The 21,381-nt window shown below is 37.2% G+C and overlaps 1 protein-coding gene across 2 annotated transcripts in view; it reads right to left on the reverse strand.

Annotated features, from left to right (window-relative positions):
• LOC108674496 (ecdysone receptor) overlaps nucleotides 1-21,381 on the reverse strand; it is a 225,215-nt gene that overhangs the window by 146,219 nt on the left and 57,615 nt on the right. For both annotated transcript variants that reach the window (XM_047884895.1, XM_047884894.1), the window contains exon 2: nucleotides 3,615-4,261. In XM_047884895.1, coding sequence (XP_047740851.1) covers nucleotides 3,615-4,239 — 625 coding nt within the window. In that variant the 5' untranslated portion in view covers nucleotides 4,240-4,261. The remainder of the gene's footprint in view (nucleotides 1-3,614; nucleotides 4,262-21,381) is intronic.

Below are 21,381 nucleotides of genomic sequence, written 5' to 3' on the forward strand. Positions count from 1 at the left end.
GTCGCAGCTTTCATAGGCAAGATCGCCTGTGCAAAACGCTTTATATTTAAGATTTAAAAATAAAGCATACGGACAAAAATGGCAACAAAGGGAAAGAGTTGCTTAGTTTTCACAATGAATTATGAATTATCTGAATGCATCAGGCGAAGAGCAAGTCAGGAAGTAGTCGACATTAAATTTGCGGTAGTTTACAAGTATGTAATATTCATTAACGCAAAGCTCAGAATACACATTATTCTATGATAATAATAGAGCTGAATCTTCATTTAAATTCTGATGCAAATGTTAAAATTAGAATGCTCGATAATATTCTATTGTCCTACATGATTTATAAGCCAGTTATACAGCGAACTGAGATAAAAATGAAGCTTAAAATAATTTTTATAAATTTATCTTAATTGTAAGAAATAGTATTGCAAGGACTTTGAAAATATTGATTTGATACAAATACATTTGCCAGTTTTTTTAAATTAAATGCGCAACGGAAGTAAAGACAAATTTAAATGCAAATTTGAACGGGCCATTATAGAACATAAGCGAACAAAATTTAAGCTACAACTCAGGTCACACAGTGAGCTACAACTCAGATCACACAGTGAGCTACAACTCAGGTCACACAGTAAGTACAACTCAGGTCACACAGTGAGCTACAACTAAGGTCACACAGTAAGCTACAACACTCAAGTCACACAGTGAGCTACAACTCAGGTCACACAGTGAGCTACAACTCAGGTCACATAGTAACTAAAACTCAGGTCACACAGTGAGCTACAACTCAGGTCACACAGTGAGCTACATCTCAGGTCACACAGTGATTCAACTCAGGTCACACAGTGAGCTACAACTCAGGTCACACAGCGAGCTACAACTCAGGTCACACAGTTAGCTACACATGTAGCACTCCAGTAACACAGATGTCGGAGATCGCATCTCTGACATAATTCAAAAAGTCATCATTTGCAAGTCACGCAAACTGAGCATTCATCATTCAAGTGCCGTACTGCATCGTAAAAAGAGAGTTTAAATGAAAATTTAATTTTTACCGATCCTAGTGATAACAGGGATAGTAAGAGGGAGCAAATAGGACATATAATTAAGTGTAATTGTCATAATAATCAACATGCATAAAAAACAATTAAAAAAATGTGGCAACTTGTAATAATTGTGGTAGTGACATGTGCCGGCAGTTATGTTTAACTGCGCGACCATAATTCGAAGGTAAAGTGTTGAGAGGCTCATGCCTATCCTACATCATGTCGGGCAGATCGTTTGCCTATGTAATTTAATTTAGGCGCGCCAGAAGAACAAGTTAGCATAAATTCTGCGTCTAGTCATCGAGACAACGTCATTAAAACGAAAGCCAGTCGAACGAGGAAACTGAGCGTAGCAGCGTAAGTAAACATGCAGACGAGGTCTCTGAACTCAGCGTATGATTGCTCCCATTAATTATCATGGATTTTATACTAAGAATTTTTAATTATTAGAAAATTTATATTACTAGCAAGAACGTAGCGTTTTGCAAGTATCTATTCAATATTTATCGGCCATTCCATGAGAAGAAAAATCTATCATAGCCTCAAATTTTTTTAAGCAATCTGGAGCCTCCGTTTTAAAAATAATGTTATAACCTACTGACAGGAAATCCAAAACTTCGCAAATTTAGCATAAGAAGAATAATTTTACACGGAGCCGTCAGCCCAAGAGCTCGCTTTCAACAAATTGATCTCAGCTATAAAACTCTGAAAAAATACACTGACATGCACATTTATAGTACAGGAGCTGCGCCTGGGCGAAGAACTAACTATACAGTTCATTTGATTGAACATATATTGTAAAGAAAAAAATAGTAGTCCCCGAGTTTTGCTGTATTCTTTTTGGTTCTTGCAAATGAGGTTTCAGATTTTGTTGGCTTCTGCAAAATGAGGTCGACAATTTTTTATTTTGCCCCACAGAAAACAATTACAAATTTACATAAGAAGTACTGATTGTAAGCCCGCTATTTAACATCCAGTAATTTTAGGGGATGCAATTCGTGCTAAAAATTATTTGGACTTCAAATCATTTGCTGAAGATTTCACATTGAATGACATCACAGAGTCCCTTTCTGAAAATAAATAAAATAACTAAAGTACAAATAACAGTAAATTTGTTGATTCAAAATGAAAATTTATAGTACTAGCGAGAACGCAGCGTGTTGCGAAGTATCAAGTAAATAAAGCACAAATCTGATAAATAATTCATAATATTTAATAAAAAGTCACTCGAATGCAGATAACACGATCAAGAGATCAAGCATCACATGAAGATCGTAAGACAGACCTCGGTATTACAGACCGAGGAGACCGCCAGACATCTGCATATGCACAGTTCAACTGAGTTCATTCGCTAAGTTTAAAGACTATATTACAGTCAGCAACCACGACATCTTTTATCAACTTGCAGTCAAATGAGCTGCTTCATTTTAGATTCTGATTTCATTGCATTTATTTACCATCTTTTAAAACAATTTTCTAAAAACATTTTTATTTTCATACAAGCCCACAAATAATGAGATGATATGATTGAATGCTACAACGCTTTTGTAATAAACATTGAGTGATTTTAGGTACTTAACCGATTCGAAAATTCGATAGCTAATGAGGAGGATTACAAAACGTACACTTTGTTCCTAAAATCGAATTCGGAATTTTAGTACAGAATTGCAGATCGCACACATATCTAATTTCCAATGTTGTTCATTTTTGAAAAGCTGGCTAGCAGTGAAGATGTTCCGACATGGGTGGAACAGTCTTCAGTCTTGTCGAGCATAGTGCGGGCTTTGGATAACAATTCGCTTATTCTTCCTCGAAGTCGGTATCTAGAAGAGGTCACTGACCGAGTTCTTCGACGTTCGTTAATAAAGTTACAGTTGCAAACACATGATCCTTTTACAACGAGAGAATCAGTTTTGTTGCTCAGAGTACCTCGAGAACTTCTGTTGACTTTTCCATCGTTACCTCAAACATGTTGAGGCCAAATTCAAGAAGAGATATTTCTTAGCCACCTCTCAAAAAATCACTACATTTGCAGAAATCACGCACTAAAATATCTTTTCTCGTCTCATGAAATTGTTTGTCAATACTTATAAATCCCGTTCTGGATTTTTACAATACTGTGAATGTAGAATTTATTAATTGGTCCGACGGAGAAAAGATTGTCTAATATCTTTGTTTCATAAAAAAAACACCTGAAACATATTAATTCCAAGGCAACATAATTTACGGATCAACAATAACAGCTAATGAAAATAAGTTATTAGAATTGGATAAGCAATTAGATAATTAATTATAGAGTCGTTAGTTGGCCCTCGGGAACAGAGTGAGCAATGGAGCCTTGTAAAACAGGATAGAGTTTCAAAACGAAACATTATCATGGAAAGCAGCTAATTAGAGCACAAACAAATAGAATAAACATCATTAGTTCAATGAAATATATATACCCGAGACTCCAGGTGACAGCTTTACTTCAATAGAATAAAGAGCTTGATTAATTTATGAGATGTAAATTACTTGTTCCAGCCGACGAATATACTGACCTAAGTTAATACGAGTATATTATGAGTTGTTATAACTTACCTGGTCTGGGGGAGCAGGTACCAGTACTCGTGGTGGAGGCTGGGGACATAACCATTGAGTGGTGGTTGGGGGAGAGCGACCCCATACTCGCTGTGCCTGGGGAAGGCATGGGCCAATCCCCACCAGCAGAAGCACTTAGATCACTAGTAAAGTTACCACCAGTACTTGCACTACCAATACCACCAACAACACTATTAATGCTTCTCAATTTCTTGCACCTATAGCCATTACTGGTAGGGTTATTACTATAAGAGGCTGCGGGACTGGCCACGGAAGCACTGTTGTGAGGGGACAAGGGGTTATATGAGGTGGTCTCGGAGCAGCTGGACATGGCTGGGGAAGGCGCGTTCGAGGACAACAGCAGCACGTGGTTGTCATGCCCCAGTGGGGACATGGGCTCATGTTTGATGTGGTAGCCCTGGGGAGCAGGTGAAGGGGAAGGAGCCATGACGCTGCCTGGGGAAGGCACCTGAAGAGGAGACAAGGCTTGAAGAGGTGAAGATGCTAGTAAGGGAGAGAGTGCTTGAGAAGGGGAAGGAGAGTGAAGGGGAGACTGAAGAGGAGACTGTGGTGTGGCGCGCTTCCTCCCCACGATCCTGCTGGGGCCCTCGCGAGCGTACATCATGGGGACGTCGCCGGCATCACACCTGCGCAGGGCAAAGGATGGACTCATCAGCACGGTAAATAATATCATATAATAATAATAATAATAATATAATATAATATAGTAATGTCGCTAAATAATGTCATATAATAATGTCATATAATAATAATAATAATAATAATATAATAATGTCATATAATAATAATAATAATAATAATATAATAATGTCGCTAAATAATGTCATTTTGTATAAGTCATCATGGCTAATAAATTGAAGCAAAACGTTTCAATGTAAAATGCACAAATTCGAGTGACGCAATATAAAGAGAAAAGGCAATACATTTTTTGCACATCACTTTCAATCCGGTGAAACCCATGTCAAAAATTTGCGTCCCAATTTCAACACAAATTATTACTACTTCATGATGAGTTTTTTCATTGCATGGGAAAATTTTGTTTCACTTTGAAATTCTATGCAACAATAAAGAAAACTCCAGTGTAAGTTAGATAAGATGGAACTACTCCAATCCCAAATTAGCTCATTGCTTAATAATAATTTAATATATTTAATCGGCTGAAAATAACACTATATTCATCGGAAAAAGTTAGAAATTGAAACGTACAAAATAACCGATAATCAGCAATTCCGAACGATCCCCCAGCTATTATTATAGGATTGTATTCGACGTAGCCGCTCCCTTCTTCGTATAGCATTATTTTATAGGATTGGAATTATCTGCCTCCGATGCAATTAACGCCAGTTCCCAGAACCCGCGTTCCTCTAGTGGAAATACGTCAGATTAACGCTGTCATTTCTTAAGGAACACGACAGAAAAAATTGCTGTCAATTGTTGCTGTAAAATTGTTTAATAAATTTCTAATCACAGCGTACGTTTATTTTTTTCAAAAGCGTCGAATTGTGGGTCTGTAAATAACATTGCGATGACACATATACAAGTACTGTAAATGCTGGTGTAAGATAGTAACCTAGATTCTCGTCGCTGAGTATTTCTTCAAATAAATACCATTTGAAATTAAGATATAATTAATATCCATTTCAGAAATCAGAATACATTGAATAAGAGATCTCAAAGAAGGGATAATTAAAAATAATTTCAAGCGCACATCAATAATATAATTTATAAGAAGAGTGCCATGGAAAATACTTGTATTCGCTCATCACTGATCTCAATTTCTTAGCGAAGATTCATATATACGCAAAATTTCCATTGCTTCAATATTTTACGATCAGATGGTCACAAATAATAAATATATAAAAATTTTCTTGTAATAGAGAAGGTTGTAGACTTCTCCCCAATATGAACTACAGCGGGCTCACAACTACGACTTTACGACGTCTCACGTGCCACCTTCAGTCTGGTGGACCAAGGAACCACCTGATGGAAGCCCACAACGAGACCATCACTCGTACGGTGCTGGAGGAATGCACCAGCGTCGTCATGCGATGCCCCGACGCCAACCGACTCATGATAGCTGAAGCCCTCATCATATTAGGGATAGGACTCCAGTCATCAACCTTCAAACTATCGGATTTGTCAGAACCTTGAGACTGTTTTCAGAGGAGTTTTTGGTGCTCTAATTCTTGATCATCTTCACATTTACGCGGGTTTGAAATTATTTCTAATAAATTTCTGATTTTTACATGATTTTGTACTTACAGTATGTCGATCCAAATTTCACATACATTCGGAACGTTGTTAACGAATTAAAAATTTGCATCGGTATCCTGATTTTCAGTTTACCAGTGCATATGAAAAATATTTTTCGATATAGTGAAAAAAAACTAATAAGAAAACTGTCAATAATACTAATTCTCTGGTCTTCAGTCACACCTCTTAAATATTAAATATTACTGTAGTTAGGCAGAAGCTGTTCCTTAATAAACGTTTCATTGAAGACCAGAGGGTATATCTTATTGACGATTTTCTTGTTGCTTTTCTCTATTTGGCACCACACAGCACCATACGCACCCTGATACATTGAGCGTACAAAACCTGTACATCCGCTCTTAACATGAAAACTGAACTCCGGACCTGCAAGAAAATTATCCTAAACAACGGTTATGCAAACAAAACTATCGACACCAAAATTTCAAATTGTCGATCACGGCAAAACCAAACAGATTTATTCGCATCAAACGATAGCACCACGAGAATTTACTATCATAATCAAATGAACAGCGGTTCTAAGACAGACGAACGAGTCCCCAATTCAGTTACGTATGCAAAACAACAACAGCTGCACAACAGTAACTAGCAAAATCAGACTCCTGATTTACTACAAAAACAAAAAATCAAGAATTTAATCATGAAAAATAATAATCAATGAAACTTGCATTAAATATTAAATAATAAAATAAAATGAGCCGATACATTTACTTAATTGCTTTCGTCTGTTCTCAAGTTATACGATAACCCGTGACTAATTTCACAAAGAAGGATAATCATGAATTACAATATAACAGAGCAAGCAATAATAATTTCCGGATGATGTCGAGTTAGATAAAAATTATTTTTTTAATAGAAATACTTACAAGTCGTCAGTATCTAATGATAAATTAAAATTTAATTGTAATGCAACTCAGCTATCGAATACAAAAACATATTTCATAATTTTAATTGTTAAGGCATCTTGTCTGCAACTCGTTTGATACTTAAACGTTTTACTATCGCATTCGACAGCTCAAAGCTTCCTTGTAATCAAATATTTGCAAGACCTACTTGTAACAGTAAGTAGTAACTTTTATTGAAAACACGCTCAATAATTTTGAATCTTGAACGCGACCATGCATGCAGTGCTTCCGATGATTTGGCGAGTCCTGTACAATGTCTGGTTATTAGGCCATCTTCCATAGGATAAATTTGTTTGTCTTCAATCGTAATTCTACATGTTTTACAATTTATTTGTATTGTTTTGAGCGTGCAAAAATATTCTAATCAAAATTTAACAGTTCTGTGTATCGGATCATCACTAACTTCGTCCAAGGAAATCTGGCACTCCTAAAAGTCATTATGATTGATCATCGCTGATATTGTGAATTTATACAAGTAGATTTTATTACCTTTTCCTTTTATTGTAATTAACCTAGTTTATGCTGAACCTTACAACCACACCTAAATAAAATTCAAAACAAAGAATACGGAAAAAATTACTATTCTCTTGGAAAAACGCGAGTAAAGAAGAATTTTTCCGTGATTATAAACTTCTTTATAAAATGACTAAATTAATCAGTGCATGATTTGCAAACGTCTTCCCGGCGGGTAAGAGAAGATGTGCGGGTGCGAGGATGAATGTCGTTGCGGTTTCCAAGTCCAAGACCAACAGAAAGTTTTCCTCGCACAAACATGCATAATATTTACTCCATGATTGCCCCAAAAAATCGCGGCAAGCGCAGAGCCGTAAAAAAAGTGTACGCTTTACATACAAGAGAATGCGAACACTGCGATTGCAATGCTATTAAATTTTGAGTAAGAACAGAACTTGCTTAAATTACGAACACAAATCGGAGACATTTTCTAAAACTAAACTTACAACTTTGCAAGAAGCCAATCCTGAAACGCCGTGTATTTCAAAACAAACAAGCTTTTGGCACAAATAAGCATCTTACGCCAGATTGCTTGCCGCGGAACAGCTTTTGTTTCTGTAAGATTTTACAGGGGCCAACAAAAAAAATGAGGAAGCATCATAGTATAATTTGAGGTCAGAGATGAGATTCAGCTCAGACAGTGTCAGTGAATGACGATATGATGAAATACCTCTGAATTGTCGCCCATAATATTAAATTTTGTGTTTGAACTTGAGTACTTATATAGAGCATATTTTGAATTGTAAATAAGTAAATATTGCGATGAAGACTAAATATTTTCTGCTTTCAACGCGTCGACCATTAATATAGCACATTTGAACACAGAACAAAGCAGGGGACAACACGAGATTTTCTACTTGTATCAATATAAATATTGTATTCTACAAAAAATTATTTCCTGTCTACTACCAAATAAAGTTAAGGCACAGCGGAGCTAGGAAATATTTGCTGTCAAGACTCTGGAGCGCTAGGAGAGCTCGGACGGTTGAGTTCCGACGATGAGTTAGGTAGCAGCAAATATTTGCTATCAAGACTGGAGCGTATATAGGAATAATAATAGGAGAGCTCGGACGGTTGAGTTCCGACGATGAGTTAGGTAGCAGCAAATATTTGCTATCAAGACTGGAGCGTATATAGGAATAATAATAGGAGAGCTCGGACGGCTGAGTTCCGACGATGAGTTAGGTATTATGCAGCTACCAGGCCGCAGGGAGTATAAGCAACGACCGACTCAGCGTCGCAACTGCAGCGTCGACCGACCAGCGACCGACTCAGCGTCGTTAAGGACGAAGAACAACTAAGTTTGGTTGAGTATGTACAAAGAACAGTAACCAAATTGGGTTAGGGCAATAAAAGCAACCAAGTTCGATTGAGGGACGAAGAACAACCAAGTTTGGTGAGTTTGTACAAAGAGCAGAAACCAAATTGGGTTAGGGCAATAAAAGCAACCAAGTTTGGTTGAGGGACGAAGAACAACCAAGTTTGGTTGAGTATGTACAAAGAACAGTAACCAAATTGGGTTAGGGCAATAAAAGCAACCAAGTATGGTTGAGGGACGAAGAACAACCAAGTTTGGTTGAGTTTGTACGAAGACCAGAAACCAAATTGGGTTAGGGCAATAGAAGCAAGCAAGTGAGGTTGAGTAAAAGAAAGTAACTAAGCACGAAAACGTATCACTTGCACATAGCTAGGGACCGCAGCACCGATCAACATCTTTAGTTAAAGTAGGAAGTTAAGTGGCACATCATCATAAGCGACTTCTTATCATTGATGCATTTCATCATTGGAACATTTCATCATTTCATCTTTTACCAATTTAAACTAACCTAACCTAACCTACATCCTAACCTACATATACTTATGTTTTTCAAAATGCACTTTAAGCAATAATGAAATTGTATGGTGAATAATTCTGGCAATTTATTTCAAGTGTGTATGTGCATTTGTTTTCACGTTTAATTTCAAATATAAATTTAACTGTGCGTATTCGCAACTCTTGACTTCATTAGCCCGGTCATGAGAGAGAATCACATCTTTCACAAAAAGACTTTGACAAATAAAAGTTTTGATCAATGACAATCATAAATTTACGAGTTTTTATTATGCTTAAAACTATTGTTGACAATTTACAAGAGACTATTAGAACAAAACACATTCAAATAGAATGCAAAAACAGCATCACTGACTCTGACATATCATGAATGACTTTGAATGTCATGATTAGTTTACTAAACTAAAATCAAACGTACGATAATTTCAAGCACTCTCATTGTATGTATGAATTTTTCTTGATGATGGAATACATCTTCAATATTGTTCTGTTGAATTAATAAATCAAGCTAAAGAGAAGAACAAGAGGACTGCAACCTTAAAATGTCAACTGAAGCCAGAGCGCAGATGTGCACCTGCAAGCATCTAACATCTGCACGCCCTCAACAAATCAAGAATATAATAGATTTACACAGCTGTGAGTTACTGATTAGTATTCTTACGATTAAACAAACAATATAAACTAGAGTGCACAATGACGTATTCACAAACGATGCCCAAACACCTCAACACCTGATGCCCAAACCCCAAACACCTGACACAACCGTATATCATTATAAATTACGATACGTTGTGGACAGGCGACAACCTAATAAAAAGGCGTGCTTACCGCCACCTTTACAGTAATTAAGATCGCTACAATTTTGGACAGAGTGGGAAATAATAAAGTTAGTTCCACCACATTAGCGTTACTGCAAGATGACGTCAAGAAAATTACGTAACTTTCAGGGACACCGTTACACTGGTATTTTTATCGACCCCACATCATGGCCAGCTGATCTCGCTACTCCAAACCAAAATAACCTTAGATATTTTCTGATCCAAGCAAGCAAGTTAGTGCGCAATCAGTCTTCAACAATTGAGTCTCACATCCAATATATATTAATCGTGAACTCAATTATAACACAAACGCCTATCCTTGACACTGCAAAGTTCTCAAATTATATTCTAACCTTGAATTTATATTAATCTTTCATTCTTCAATAAAATCGTCATATCCTCAATATGTTATGACACAACAATGGCCGAGACGTCGATCATCGTAAGAATGTATCGTGAGGTTCTCGCTACATTCGACCATGCGTGAACATGCAACCAATGGCAGGGGAAAATAATTTCCGCTAAAGCTGCATAAATCGGCAAGTCAATTTCCGCTTACATTGATAGCCCCAAACATTGTAGATGTCTTAATCTCCAAGTCCAACTTCGTGCAACTGATCTAAACTGCAGTAGAGCTTGAATTCTAGCTTTTAAATTTTAAAACAAATTGAGTCATTGACTCGCCTAAGCATTATTGGAGAAATTAACTCTCCACATCAACATCCGTACGGTACGAGTTGTCTGGAAGCAGGGGCAAGTTGCATTGAATTGTGATGTAAGCCATTGTGTTCGAACTAATTTTTGATAAATAATTTCCGTATTTGTGATCGATATGTAAGTAATGTTAAATTGCATGGGATATAAAACGCCAAGAATATCTTTTTCAAAAAATACCGTGACTGTATTGGGTGCGTTTCAGTAGTTGAAGAAGTACTTCCGCTTTATATATTCATAGTTCTGCATCAGCGGAATTCAAGATACTGGTTTCAATAGTTATTGAAATAAACAAATACACATTTTGCTGGTATTCTGCAGTTCAGGAAAATAAAATTAACCTGGGTAAGAAAAATGTCAGAAAAATTGAAGGAAAACTGCCGAACACAAAATTGATTCAAGTCAACCTTGGAACTTTGACGGAGCAAGCATGAAAATGAGTATTGATTCAACTTTAGAAACGTGTCTGGGTTAATCATTAAAGTTTGCTTCAGTAGCAATGTATTCATCCCAGATGAATTACCAAGGCCAAGAAATGGAAAAAAATGAATCTAAATGCCTCACGCGAGTGTTCGCTGTCTGCGGGACCAAGTTTACCACCAGATATAGTTAATTTGTTGTGAATTCTGAACATGAAACTTCTATAGCCTTTCATTATAGCAGAGCCGTGCCATCAACTTAATTACAGTCATATAACCTTACTTTTCAAACAAGAGTGCGTGTTGCATATTTACAAACTCTTCATGGAAGAGGTTAAGAAATAATTTCGGTATTCAAAGAGGAAGACATAAATGACGAATACTGAAAGGTCAATCGTAGATTGAAAGCTGAATTTGAATTCAACAGACTTTCCATGGCAGTAGATTTGTTACATGAATGTAAAGAAACTTATAATATTGAAGAATTCATTCTTTTCAAGTGCTAACTTGCACTATGTCTTTCTGTCAATATATTATATTTTTAACTCGAAACCAAAAATAAAAAGGCATCAAGAGGAAAAATTTTCGAAATAGACCAGCGAATAAAAATTGATTTAATTCTCATGGCAACAACCTGACTTACGGAGAACCTGCAAAAAAATATTCAAAGACCTCGGTTGAAAAAGTTTTTGTGGATACTGAGCGTTAGCAACTAATTAATGAACAAATTAATCGGAAACAATCAAACTGTATGGCTCCAGCACAATCAGGCATTATGCTCGCTGTATTGAACCCTAATATTTGGAGGGTTCTCTAGATAATATTTTACGAGATTTTGAAAATGCGATAAATGAGGATTTGTTCCCGCGCTTGACTCGGGAATTAATTACAGATCAATTGAATATATAAAATGAATACATCACCATGGAGTTCAGTTAAAGAATATTTTAGGACAAATAGATTCGAGCATGCAAACATAAATATTTCAATATATCAATGAGATGACTCGCAAGTGATATCGAAACGAAACGGTCCACGTGTCGGAGTTCTTGTCACATGTTTGTCATGTGATAACAATGTAGAATTAAGCAAACCCATGACTATCCACTGCTTACTCCAAGAAGGGTTAAGCCTATGCAAGACAAATCCATAATTCATTTCTTATGTTCAAATTACCACACAATCAGCAAGGTTTAGTAGGTGCATGAGTACACCTCCATGCAAGATCACCTGCCAGGCAGAACAATGGGGACAATTAGTTCACATCTCATGAAGTTCTGATAGAAACGAATAAAAGATCCACCTAAATTAGAACGAATAAGTTACACAGAAATAGTCTCCCGTAACGTATAAACATTTCGTAACTCTATCATATATACTAGCCTCATGTTCGTCGAACACAGACGCAGCGATGACACAAAATATAGATTCTTAATCGGAGATATTTGCCTACGTTCTAAATAAACAGATGTCATCATTCAATGAATCAATATTATTCAGAATAATTGGCCGCGCTAATCATCCCGCAGTTATGTCTTCATTTATTTAAATATGAACAGTTATCGCCTACTTGGAAATAAAATTTATGTAATAATAATTCATTGATAATATTTCAGGCGTAAGCTGTAGCCTCGCTCAACGTGGAAATATCTGTTCAGTGTGCATGACATTAATCATCGCATTGCAGTTAAAACAGAAAAATGCTAATAAATTACATTCGAGATAAACAGTCGCTTAACAATATTCCAAACTATTGCAGGCTGCAGCGATTCGGTTTAGATGGTATAAAAATTAATGACGTGCAGAACAGCCATTCGGTAACAGCGAAATTAAATTTCATTACATCGGGCTATAATTAACATTCTTCGTGAACATGCTGCATCAACTAAATCAACCTTTACGCTTAATTTCTACAACATGAAGTGAAAAACATAGGACTGCAGTGAATCCATGAAAAGAATGTTGGAGAAAAGTGCAAAGACCTACAAAAAGCATTTTGATTTGAATTGGGCAGCAAGATGAAACGACACCAGGAATATACAGGCTCCTCTGAATTCAGCTTCAGGCAAGTCTTAAGAAGCGTATATATAGCTAATAAAGTTATTTAATGATTACGATGAATGATACGGGCTGACCACAAAACAACAGGAGTTCGGAAAAATTTCAAACTTATGTTTTCTTAGTTCGAATAAGTGCGTGATGACGGAACGAATTTTCGTGGCAAGGCCTAATTTTTTAATTTAGCCAGATGCAGTTTCAAAACCATGGACGCAAATAATGGTTTCCATGTTGACTGCGCTCGAATTACGAAATAAACGTCAAAGAAACGGGAGCATTTATACTGACTGTTGCTCTATGTATAATTTGAATCTTACAGGGAAATAAGTGGCTTTTAACATCGCAGCCATTCGAAAGTTAAAACGTAAGTGCAAATCAGGAGTTTTTAAGCACAACATTTGCGTCGTAAAAGAAATTAGACAATCCTGTAATCTAAACTTGTAATTACACACGAAATTAATTCGCAAACAAAATCATATAATAATTATATTCCGAGTAATATAATTGGGGAAGAACTTCCCTTTTGGGGAAGTTTTTTCAATTTTTTATGTGCTTTAAGCACATTGCTTGTGGTATTTTCTAAGAGCGCAGTCGCTTTGAAAAAATAAAATGATCGACTAGGTCAATTACTTATGAATTTCTTTCCACTGCACACAAAAAGAGATAATTTTTATAGTGCGTATCGAAAGCGAATGGCAATCAATCAATCAAAGGAAAAAACGGCATGAAATGGCATCCGACCAGCATTTAGGCTATTAAAAAGGCATCCGCGCTCGTCAAGTTTCATGACTTCCATATCTAGAACATAAACTCCTGGCGCCGGCAAATCAATCTTCGGACTGATCAATTTAATCTATCGAGGTACATGTAGCGTCATCAATCACAAGTAAAATATTTGTTTCAAATGTAGCATAAAAAAGCAGAACCTTGTACGTCCTCATAATGACATGGTTGGGCTGTGAGTCCACAAGTACTACAAGGAAGCACAACTACGGCCTCTAACGAGGTGTTTGAAAACTCGGATTAGCGTCTTCAACACAACGAAGTTGCACAAGTCAGCTTCTAGCTGTACCGTCGCGAGCTACGGGATTGAACGCAGTCGGGCCAGTACAGAAAACTGATTACCGAACACAATCAGCAAATAACGTAACTAAATTCAGTGTGGCCCAACACAGACTCTTCTCGACTCAAGCAATGCCGTGACGCTGGCTACGTTGGGAGTCGTTCATGTAATGAGTGACCGCGGAGCATGGCGCTTGAGTTTACAAACAGAGATCAGTTTGTGCGCTGGCGAGATTTGTGAGCGCACGTTAGGACTTCATTGAGTGATGAAAATGCATGAATCGATGCTGCCACGTGACTGCACTACAAACACTAGCATGTCGTATTAGGCATATAATATCAACACTAGCATGTCGTATTAGGTATATAATATCAACAATAGCATGTCGTATTAGGTAGGTATATAATATCGACACTAGCATGTCGTACCAGATATAATATCAACACTAGCATGTCGCACTATGTATTGTACAAACACTAGCATGTTACACTAGGTATTCATACAAACACTAGCATATCGCACTAGGTTATCATACAAAAACTAGCATGTTGTACTAGGCATTCATACAAACACTAGCATGTTGTACTACTAGGTATTCCTACAAACATTAGCATGTTGTACAATATAGGTACTGTACAAACACTGGCATGTCGTTCTAGTTATTCATACAAACACATGCAAAATCAGAAATTATTGCAGTAAAATCAAATGCCACATTTAGAGAAGAAAGACTTCGACAAGGGCAGCAAAAACCGACGAAATTATACCTCATAGATAGCCTCAGTTCATTAGCAATATGCTTTGGGATCCCATTTTCGGGATTTGACGATGAGAAAATAGTGAAAATTATATATATGATATAAATTCCAGTAATCGAGCTGGCTTTAGAGCAAATTTGCAAGTGGAGAATGTACGATGATATTTCTTTGATATAATAGTTGAGCTGGCGTGCAGAGGTAGCATATACCTCGAGGCACGTTGCTGCACTACCTCGTTACTTATGCTATCATTTCTCTGTAATATTAAACCCTCATATGGATTTGTTGAAAGATGAGCGCACGTGTATAAAAACTTACTAAAATAATAATAAACAGTCTATGTTCAATGAATGTTGTTTAAAATTATTGTTAAGGTTTAAATTTGAACAGAAAATAGTTAAAATAGTTACGGTTTGGTATACCTATGCTCAGTTTACGTAAATTGAGACTTCATTTGAGATCACGATGATGAATTTAGGCTAATAACAACAGTAAAACTAGAATGAAGTTTCTTTTAGACAGAGGAACAAATAATAAATATAACTGAAGAAGATCATGCCAGTGGCTAAAAATTACTCATTACTATCGACTGCTAATTCTCCACCAACTCAATTATTTACGGAGAACTAAAAAAACTGTGTTAACATCAGAGAAGAGCTTGAGTTGACGTTTTTATCCTTACCGCTACGCAATCACTCAACGCGCTGAATAGAGAGTAATTTTTTTTAAACGCTTCTGCACTAATTCTTCGACTATTTTTCTAAAATGAATCCTCATATCATCTACCGATCAATAATAATATAATATCATCTACCAACCAATAACTATACTTCAGGTACAAAAGCGCATATAAGGCGAGTGCGTGCCGAGGATAATCTTTTGGGGCTCTACTTTCATTTGTTTGGTGCTCTCGCCCTATCGAAATTAATCATTTCCGGGAGACTCGATCAATAAGAATAGCACTTCTCATGTCTTAGGGCACGCATGGCGGGTTATCTGCACCACAGAAGCCTCAGAAAACAACATACTCAAGGACCCCTCTCAACTACAGCACATGATTTAATTTTGGAAACAAGTGACACACAACGTACGAAGGTAAAATTAAACTGTAAGGTATTTTCCGAGAACACTAGCTGTCTTACGATGACTTGCAATGGTTGAGACAGTAGATTGTCATTTCTGAGGACATTCATTAAAGAATTTGCAGGAGCGAAGGTTTGAACGGGTAATGCATGTACGTATCATTGCGTAACAAATCGTTCGGTCATTTTAATTAACAATGCAAGCTTTTCTGATCTTGTTAAGCAAACTATTAATAATTGATGAAATTTTACGAAGACCAACAAGTAATGCAACGAAAAGTTGCTGACAGAAGCATATGATTTTACTTTGAATTGAGAAATTCGGCTAGCGTTCGAAACTCTTGACATCAAATAATTGTTAAAATAAAACTCAAATCATTATCAACGTGTGAAATTAAGTACTATATATTGAAGCTGGTTTATTAAATTTCTGAATGCTTCAATCCTCAATATGTGTTAGTTGAAAATGATTATGAAATTGTTGAAAATATTGTACAATTTCATTGGGTTCCAGGCACCCAAGACACCATGCGTATTCGAAATATTAGACGAAAATTTGCATAAATCTTGAGCAATCATGTCAACGTTAGATTAAAAAATGGCAATTAAAAATACGACAATGAAGCTTGGTGAGTGAGGTATTTCAATTGTTTGACAATATTGTTCTGATAAGTAATTCCTTCTTTTGTTCGATCAATGAATCTAAGAGTATCAATAAATTATTGTGCACAGGCACATTCGATTTAGAAAACTTTTCGCTTGTGAAAACTCATCGATAACCGTACTTTTTGAGCCGAAATTCTAGGAACAATTGATACGCGCAACAATTAGTAAGTTGTGCTTACTAATCCGCACGATTTGTAAGGACAACTCAGGGAGCATAATCACAAAAACCTTATCCTTAATCTCAAAAAATAAAGTCTTTAAGAAGCCGTACGTCCACAATTACCATTTGAGATCTGGCAACTAAACATGCGCGCCATAAGCACCACATGCGCGCCATTAGCACCTCATGAACGCCATAAAGCACCAAAACATGCACACCATAAGCACCTAAACATGCGCGCCATAAGTACCTAAACATGCGCGCCATTAGCACATAAACATGCGCGCCATAAGCACCTAAACATGCACGCCATAATTAAGCACCTCATGCACGTCATAGGCACCTAAACATGCACGCCATAAGTACCTAAACATGCGCGCCATTAGCACATAAACATGCGCGCCATAAGCACCTAAACATGCACGCCATAATTAAGCACCTCATGCACGTCATAGGCACCTAAACATGCACGCCATAAGCACCAAAACCCCTTAAACAATCAAGTAGGTACAGGCAATGTCAACAAATGTGAAGCGGTGCCGCGTGTATTGTATGCTGCAAGATAAAAAAGGTTCCGTCGCAAGAGGCGGCAGCGGCGGAGGCTCGCAACAGCCGCAGTTCGTCAGAGATCAAAGACGAGCTCGCAGGGGTCTTGGGAATAGCAGCAGGGCCAAGGTGACGACGACAGTCTTCTCAAAACAAGCAAGCAGCCGGAACTGATCTGCCAGTCAGCGAAGATACGTATCTACGTATCTGCCATCGGAGCCCCACGAGAATGTTTCAGTTGCCATGCACTAAATTCTTTCAAATCATCAATGTTATCAATCAATCTATAATCGGATTACTATCAAAATATTAATTAATTGCCAATGTTCTTTTAGAACAGTATACTCTCAAGTTTCATGTCCATTTATCAAGTGCAGACAGAAATCCACCGTATTTATTTACAGCTTATTTTGATCGGTTTATGCCGCTTAAGATCACTATCATAATACGCCAGTTGTTTCATAAATTCATGTTAATGCTGCATCAATCACATGGACATTCTGTGCTGAACTTTTTTATTGCCGCCGGCTGATGTTACTAAATTTATCCAGGAAATTTTCATGAAGAAGAAAGTTATAGCCGGTGACATCAAGTTAATAAGCTTGTCAATTTCCACAAACTTGACGTCAATTTGACGTCAACTTTAAACCAAGTTTTCGATTAGATATACATAATAAAATTTCAACAGTTTTAAGCAAAGTTATACCTCAGTCGTGGATTACAAGAGTAATGATGTTCCCAAACTCATCCATTGACATGAATCCTATCTATGTTGACCTTCAACGAAGCCTAATTTACAATTTTCTTCTCAATTTCGTGGGCTTGTACGGTGTTAAATCGACTCCTACATGCAACGACAGCTTCATCAAATGTCAGCCTCTAATTTCCGGCTTATTTCATTCAAATAACATAGGGAAAAGAACTTTCCTTTTAAAGAATACTGCACTCTTCAATTAATCAACCTAGAGAAAACAATTTTTTGTGTCACGAAACATATAACTTAGAACAGTTTTGCCCTGTTTGATAATTAATCAACCAAGAAAAAAAAGTTTTGTGTCGAGAAACATATATAACTTAGAACAGCCTTGCCTTGTTTGATAAGTTTTTCCAACTCGTGCCTTTAGCTGCCGCGTTACGTGATGTACATTTATAAAAAAATATTAATGAATTTTGCATCTACTACCTTGGTCTCCTTGTACGCCATGCAGGCATGCACGCGAGCACACGCGCCCTTAATCAAGTCACGTACACGTGATGCAGGTCAACACGATGTAGGTTAATGCGCTACAGATTATTAGCTTATTGCTAATTCTCCGCTGGAATGAATGCTAACGTTAGTATGAACCTGCAGCACATATCCAGTGTTGGTAACTTCGATGGAATATCAGTGCTAGCATACAGCACTGCTATAGGTGCAGCTGTATAACGTAATGGCAGCGTTGGAGCAGCTCTATAACGTAAAGGCGGCGTCGGTGCAGCTATATACCGTAATGGCAGCGTTGGTGCAGCTCTATAACGAAATGGCGGCGTCGGTGCAGCTCTATAACGTAATGGCAGCGTTGGTGCAGCTCTATAACGTAATGGCAGGGTTGGTGCAGCTCTATAACGTAATGGCAGCGGAAGAAGCAGTAGCAGCAAGGCAAGAACAAGAGGTCAAGCGCGCGGCTCAATAGTTCGACGGCATTCGCTAGGCACGGTCAGCAGGTCATGGCGGGTCAAAGGTCAAGCACCTCATTAACTGAAATAGAATGCGCACTAGAGTAGTAGTCGTAGGATTTATAAGTGAAAATTTTATGGGAATAATAGGTGATGATGATACAAAAAGAAAAGCTAAGTCACAGATTGTACTGCATAAAAATAGGTCTAGATAGAATACTCGAGTACAGGCAACACTGAACAATAACTTTACATGATCCAGTCTGGAAGTTTAAAACATCTTTTATATAATATTTTTACCCAATTCTACCAAATAAAAAATTATCGTTATAAAAAATGCTAAATCGACGGAGATTCAGGAGGATGTTCTAACAGATGGGCAAACAAGTGATATTAGGTTGAAGTTTTCAATTTTAGTAACTGCTGGATGTGACAATAGAATATGATATGCATTGCAGAAATAGACTCCAGACACGTTACTATCAAACTAGCAGCTGAACTAGCAGTCCCAGAATATGCGCTATCAGAGTAGAGTATGTTCTACAAAACGAGCTTTGCCATGTATATTTTAATCAAATAGACATGAATTTCAGTTATTTAGAGAACCCTTAGAATAACCAGCACTCGATGTCGTAGAACGATCAGCATTTCAATAACGAACAGTCAGGCGCACTCCATGCGAGAGACAAAATCTCACTAATTTTACCGCAATCTTATTAATTCGAACATTGTTCGGGACACAACGCATTGCACAAAGCTCTAACCATGCAATAACGAGGAATTGAGAACATCCAAACTTGAAGCACTTTCAAGAATATATTTGAACGTCGTTAACAGCATATTGATTTGCTGTTAACGGCGCGAACGTGAAGGATAAGGAAAATCAGACAAAAATAAATCTAAAACAGAAATGTAACATTTTAAAATTTCAGTATAGTATCCTGGCGGTATTTATAGAACGTTATCATATCTAACAAAGTGGCGGTTTGCAACACTTAGCTAGTGTCTCCGCCATAAAAAGATTAAGAATGTGGTGTCGAAACCGATCTTGTGAAGCGCCAACTGCCTACCTAGTTATTCACGACCAGTTGTTGCTGTTGTTATCCATTTTGAGGTGACTGGAGTTGTTCTCAACAGGGCACTTGTTTAACCTGGATTAATCATAAGATCTCCAACAGTTTTCCATTGGGTTTAAAGTGGTGTCACAATGGGATCTTGGTGTACTGCTCAGAGACTGTTCAGGCGTCCTATAGTCGTGATGTATGCAACTGTGGTCTTTACTATGGCAAATTGAGCATTTAATTCGTGGGTTAAGTAGCCCCCACCCAGCAGGTCACGGACTGTAAGAGGATCCATACCATAGGTGGCCACCGCACTTATTCACGACCAGGGGCCATGCATACTTTCAAAAATCGCTAGGTGAACGTAAATACTTACGCTCCATTTTCTTGTCCATGATTGGTGGATTTTGATTAAAAAGCCGTCAATTATTGGTTCATGAACATACGATATCTTAACTTTTTTGAAAGTATAGGCCCAGGAATTCAGCCTTTCAGCTCCACTTGCGTAATCTTCTAGGCCACCTGAACCATGTGAGTCTCAATCTAGAATAAAGGCCATCTTGTATGAGTGAAATTTGTACGTTAAATCTATTTACCTAATAGATAATAATTTTTGTTGTTTATGCTTGGCTGTGTTTGTATGTCTCCGCTTGTGTTGTTATCTTTCCGGTTTACAAGTTGCAAATATGGGAATGAATCGCCCGGTTTCATTTACCCAACTTCGTTACCTGTCCGAAAGAGCTCGATCCGAAATTGCTGGCTCGGAATAAAAACTGATTGATATTTCGCCACATACGATTTCCAGGGTATGAAAAAATTGGGTGCGAAATCTTTAACGAAAATCAACTGGATTAGGAGAAAGAGAGATCGCACATGTGAGAAAAAACTAATAATTTTAAATTCAAGTCGTGCAGCAGGATTATTCACGGTGTATATAGTAGCGTCATTCACCGAGAGCGACAGGACCATTCATGTGGTGCATGTAAAAGGATCATTCCAGGATCAAAATAGCGATTGGAAATTAAAAAACGTGAACAAATATCCAGATTATCATACGAATATCGAAATTTTATTATTCATGATAACAAATAAATTACTTCCTTGGGCTAACTGAGCTCGATTTCAATGTACTAACATCGTTCAGAAAAGGGAACAAACTCATTCATAAAATGAAAATTGGAATAAACGACGATGAATAGTTTCATTAAAGAATTGCCATTTAGCA

The sequence above is a fragment of the Hyalella azteca genome, unplaced genomic scaffold, assembly GCF_000764305.2.
Source record: "Hyalella azteca isolate HAZT.00-mixed unplaced genomic scaffold, Hazt_2.0.2 contig16431, whole genome shotgun sequence".
Classification (NCBI taxonomy): Eukaryota; Metazoa; Arthropoda; class Malacostraca; order Amphipoda; family Hyalellidae; genus Hyalella; species Hyalella azteca.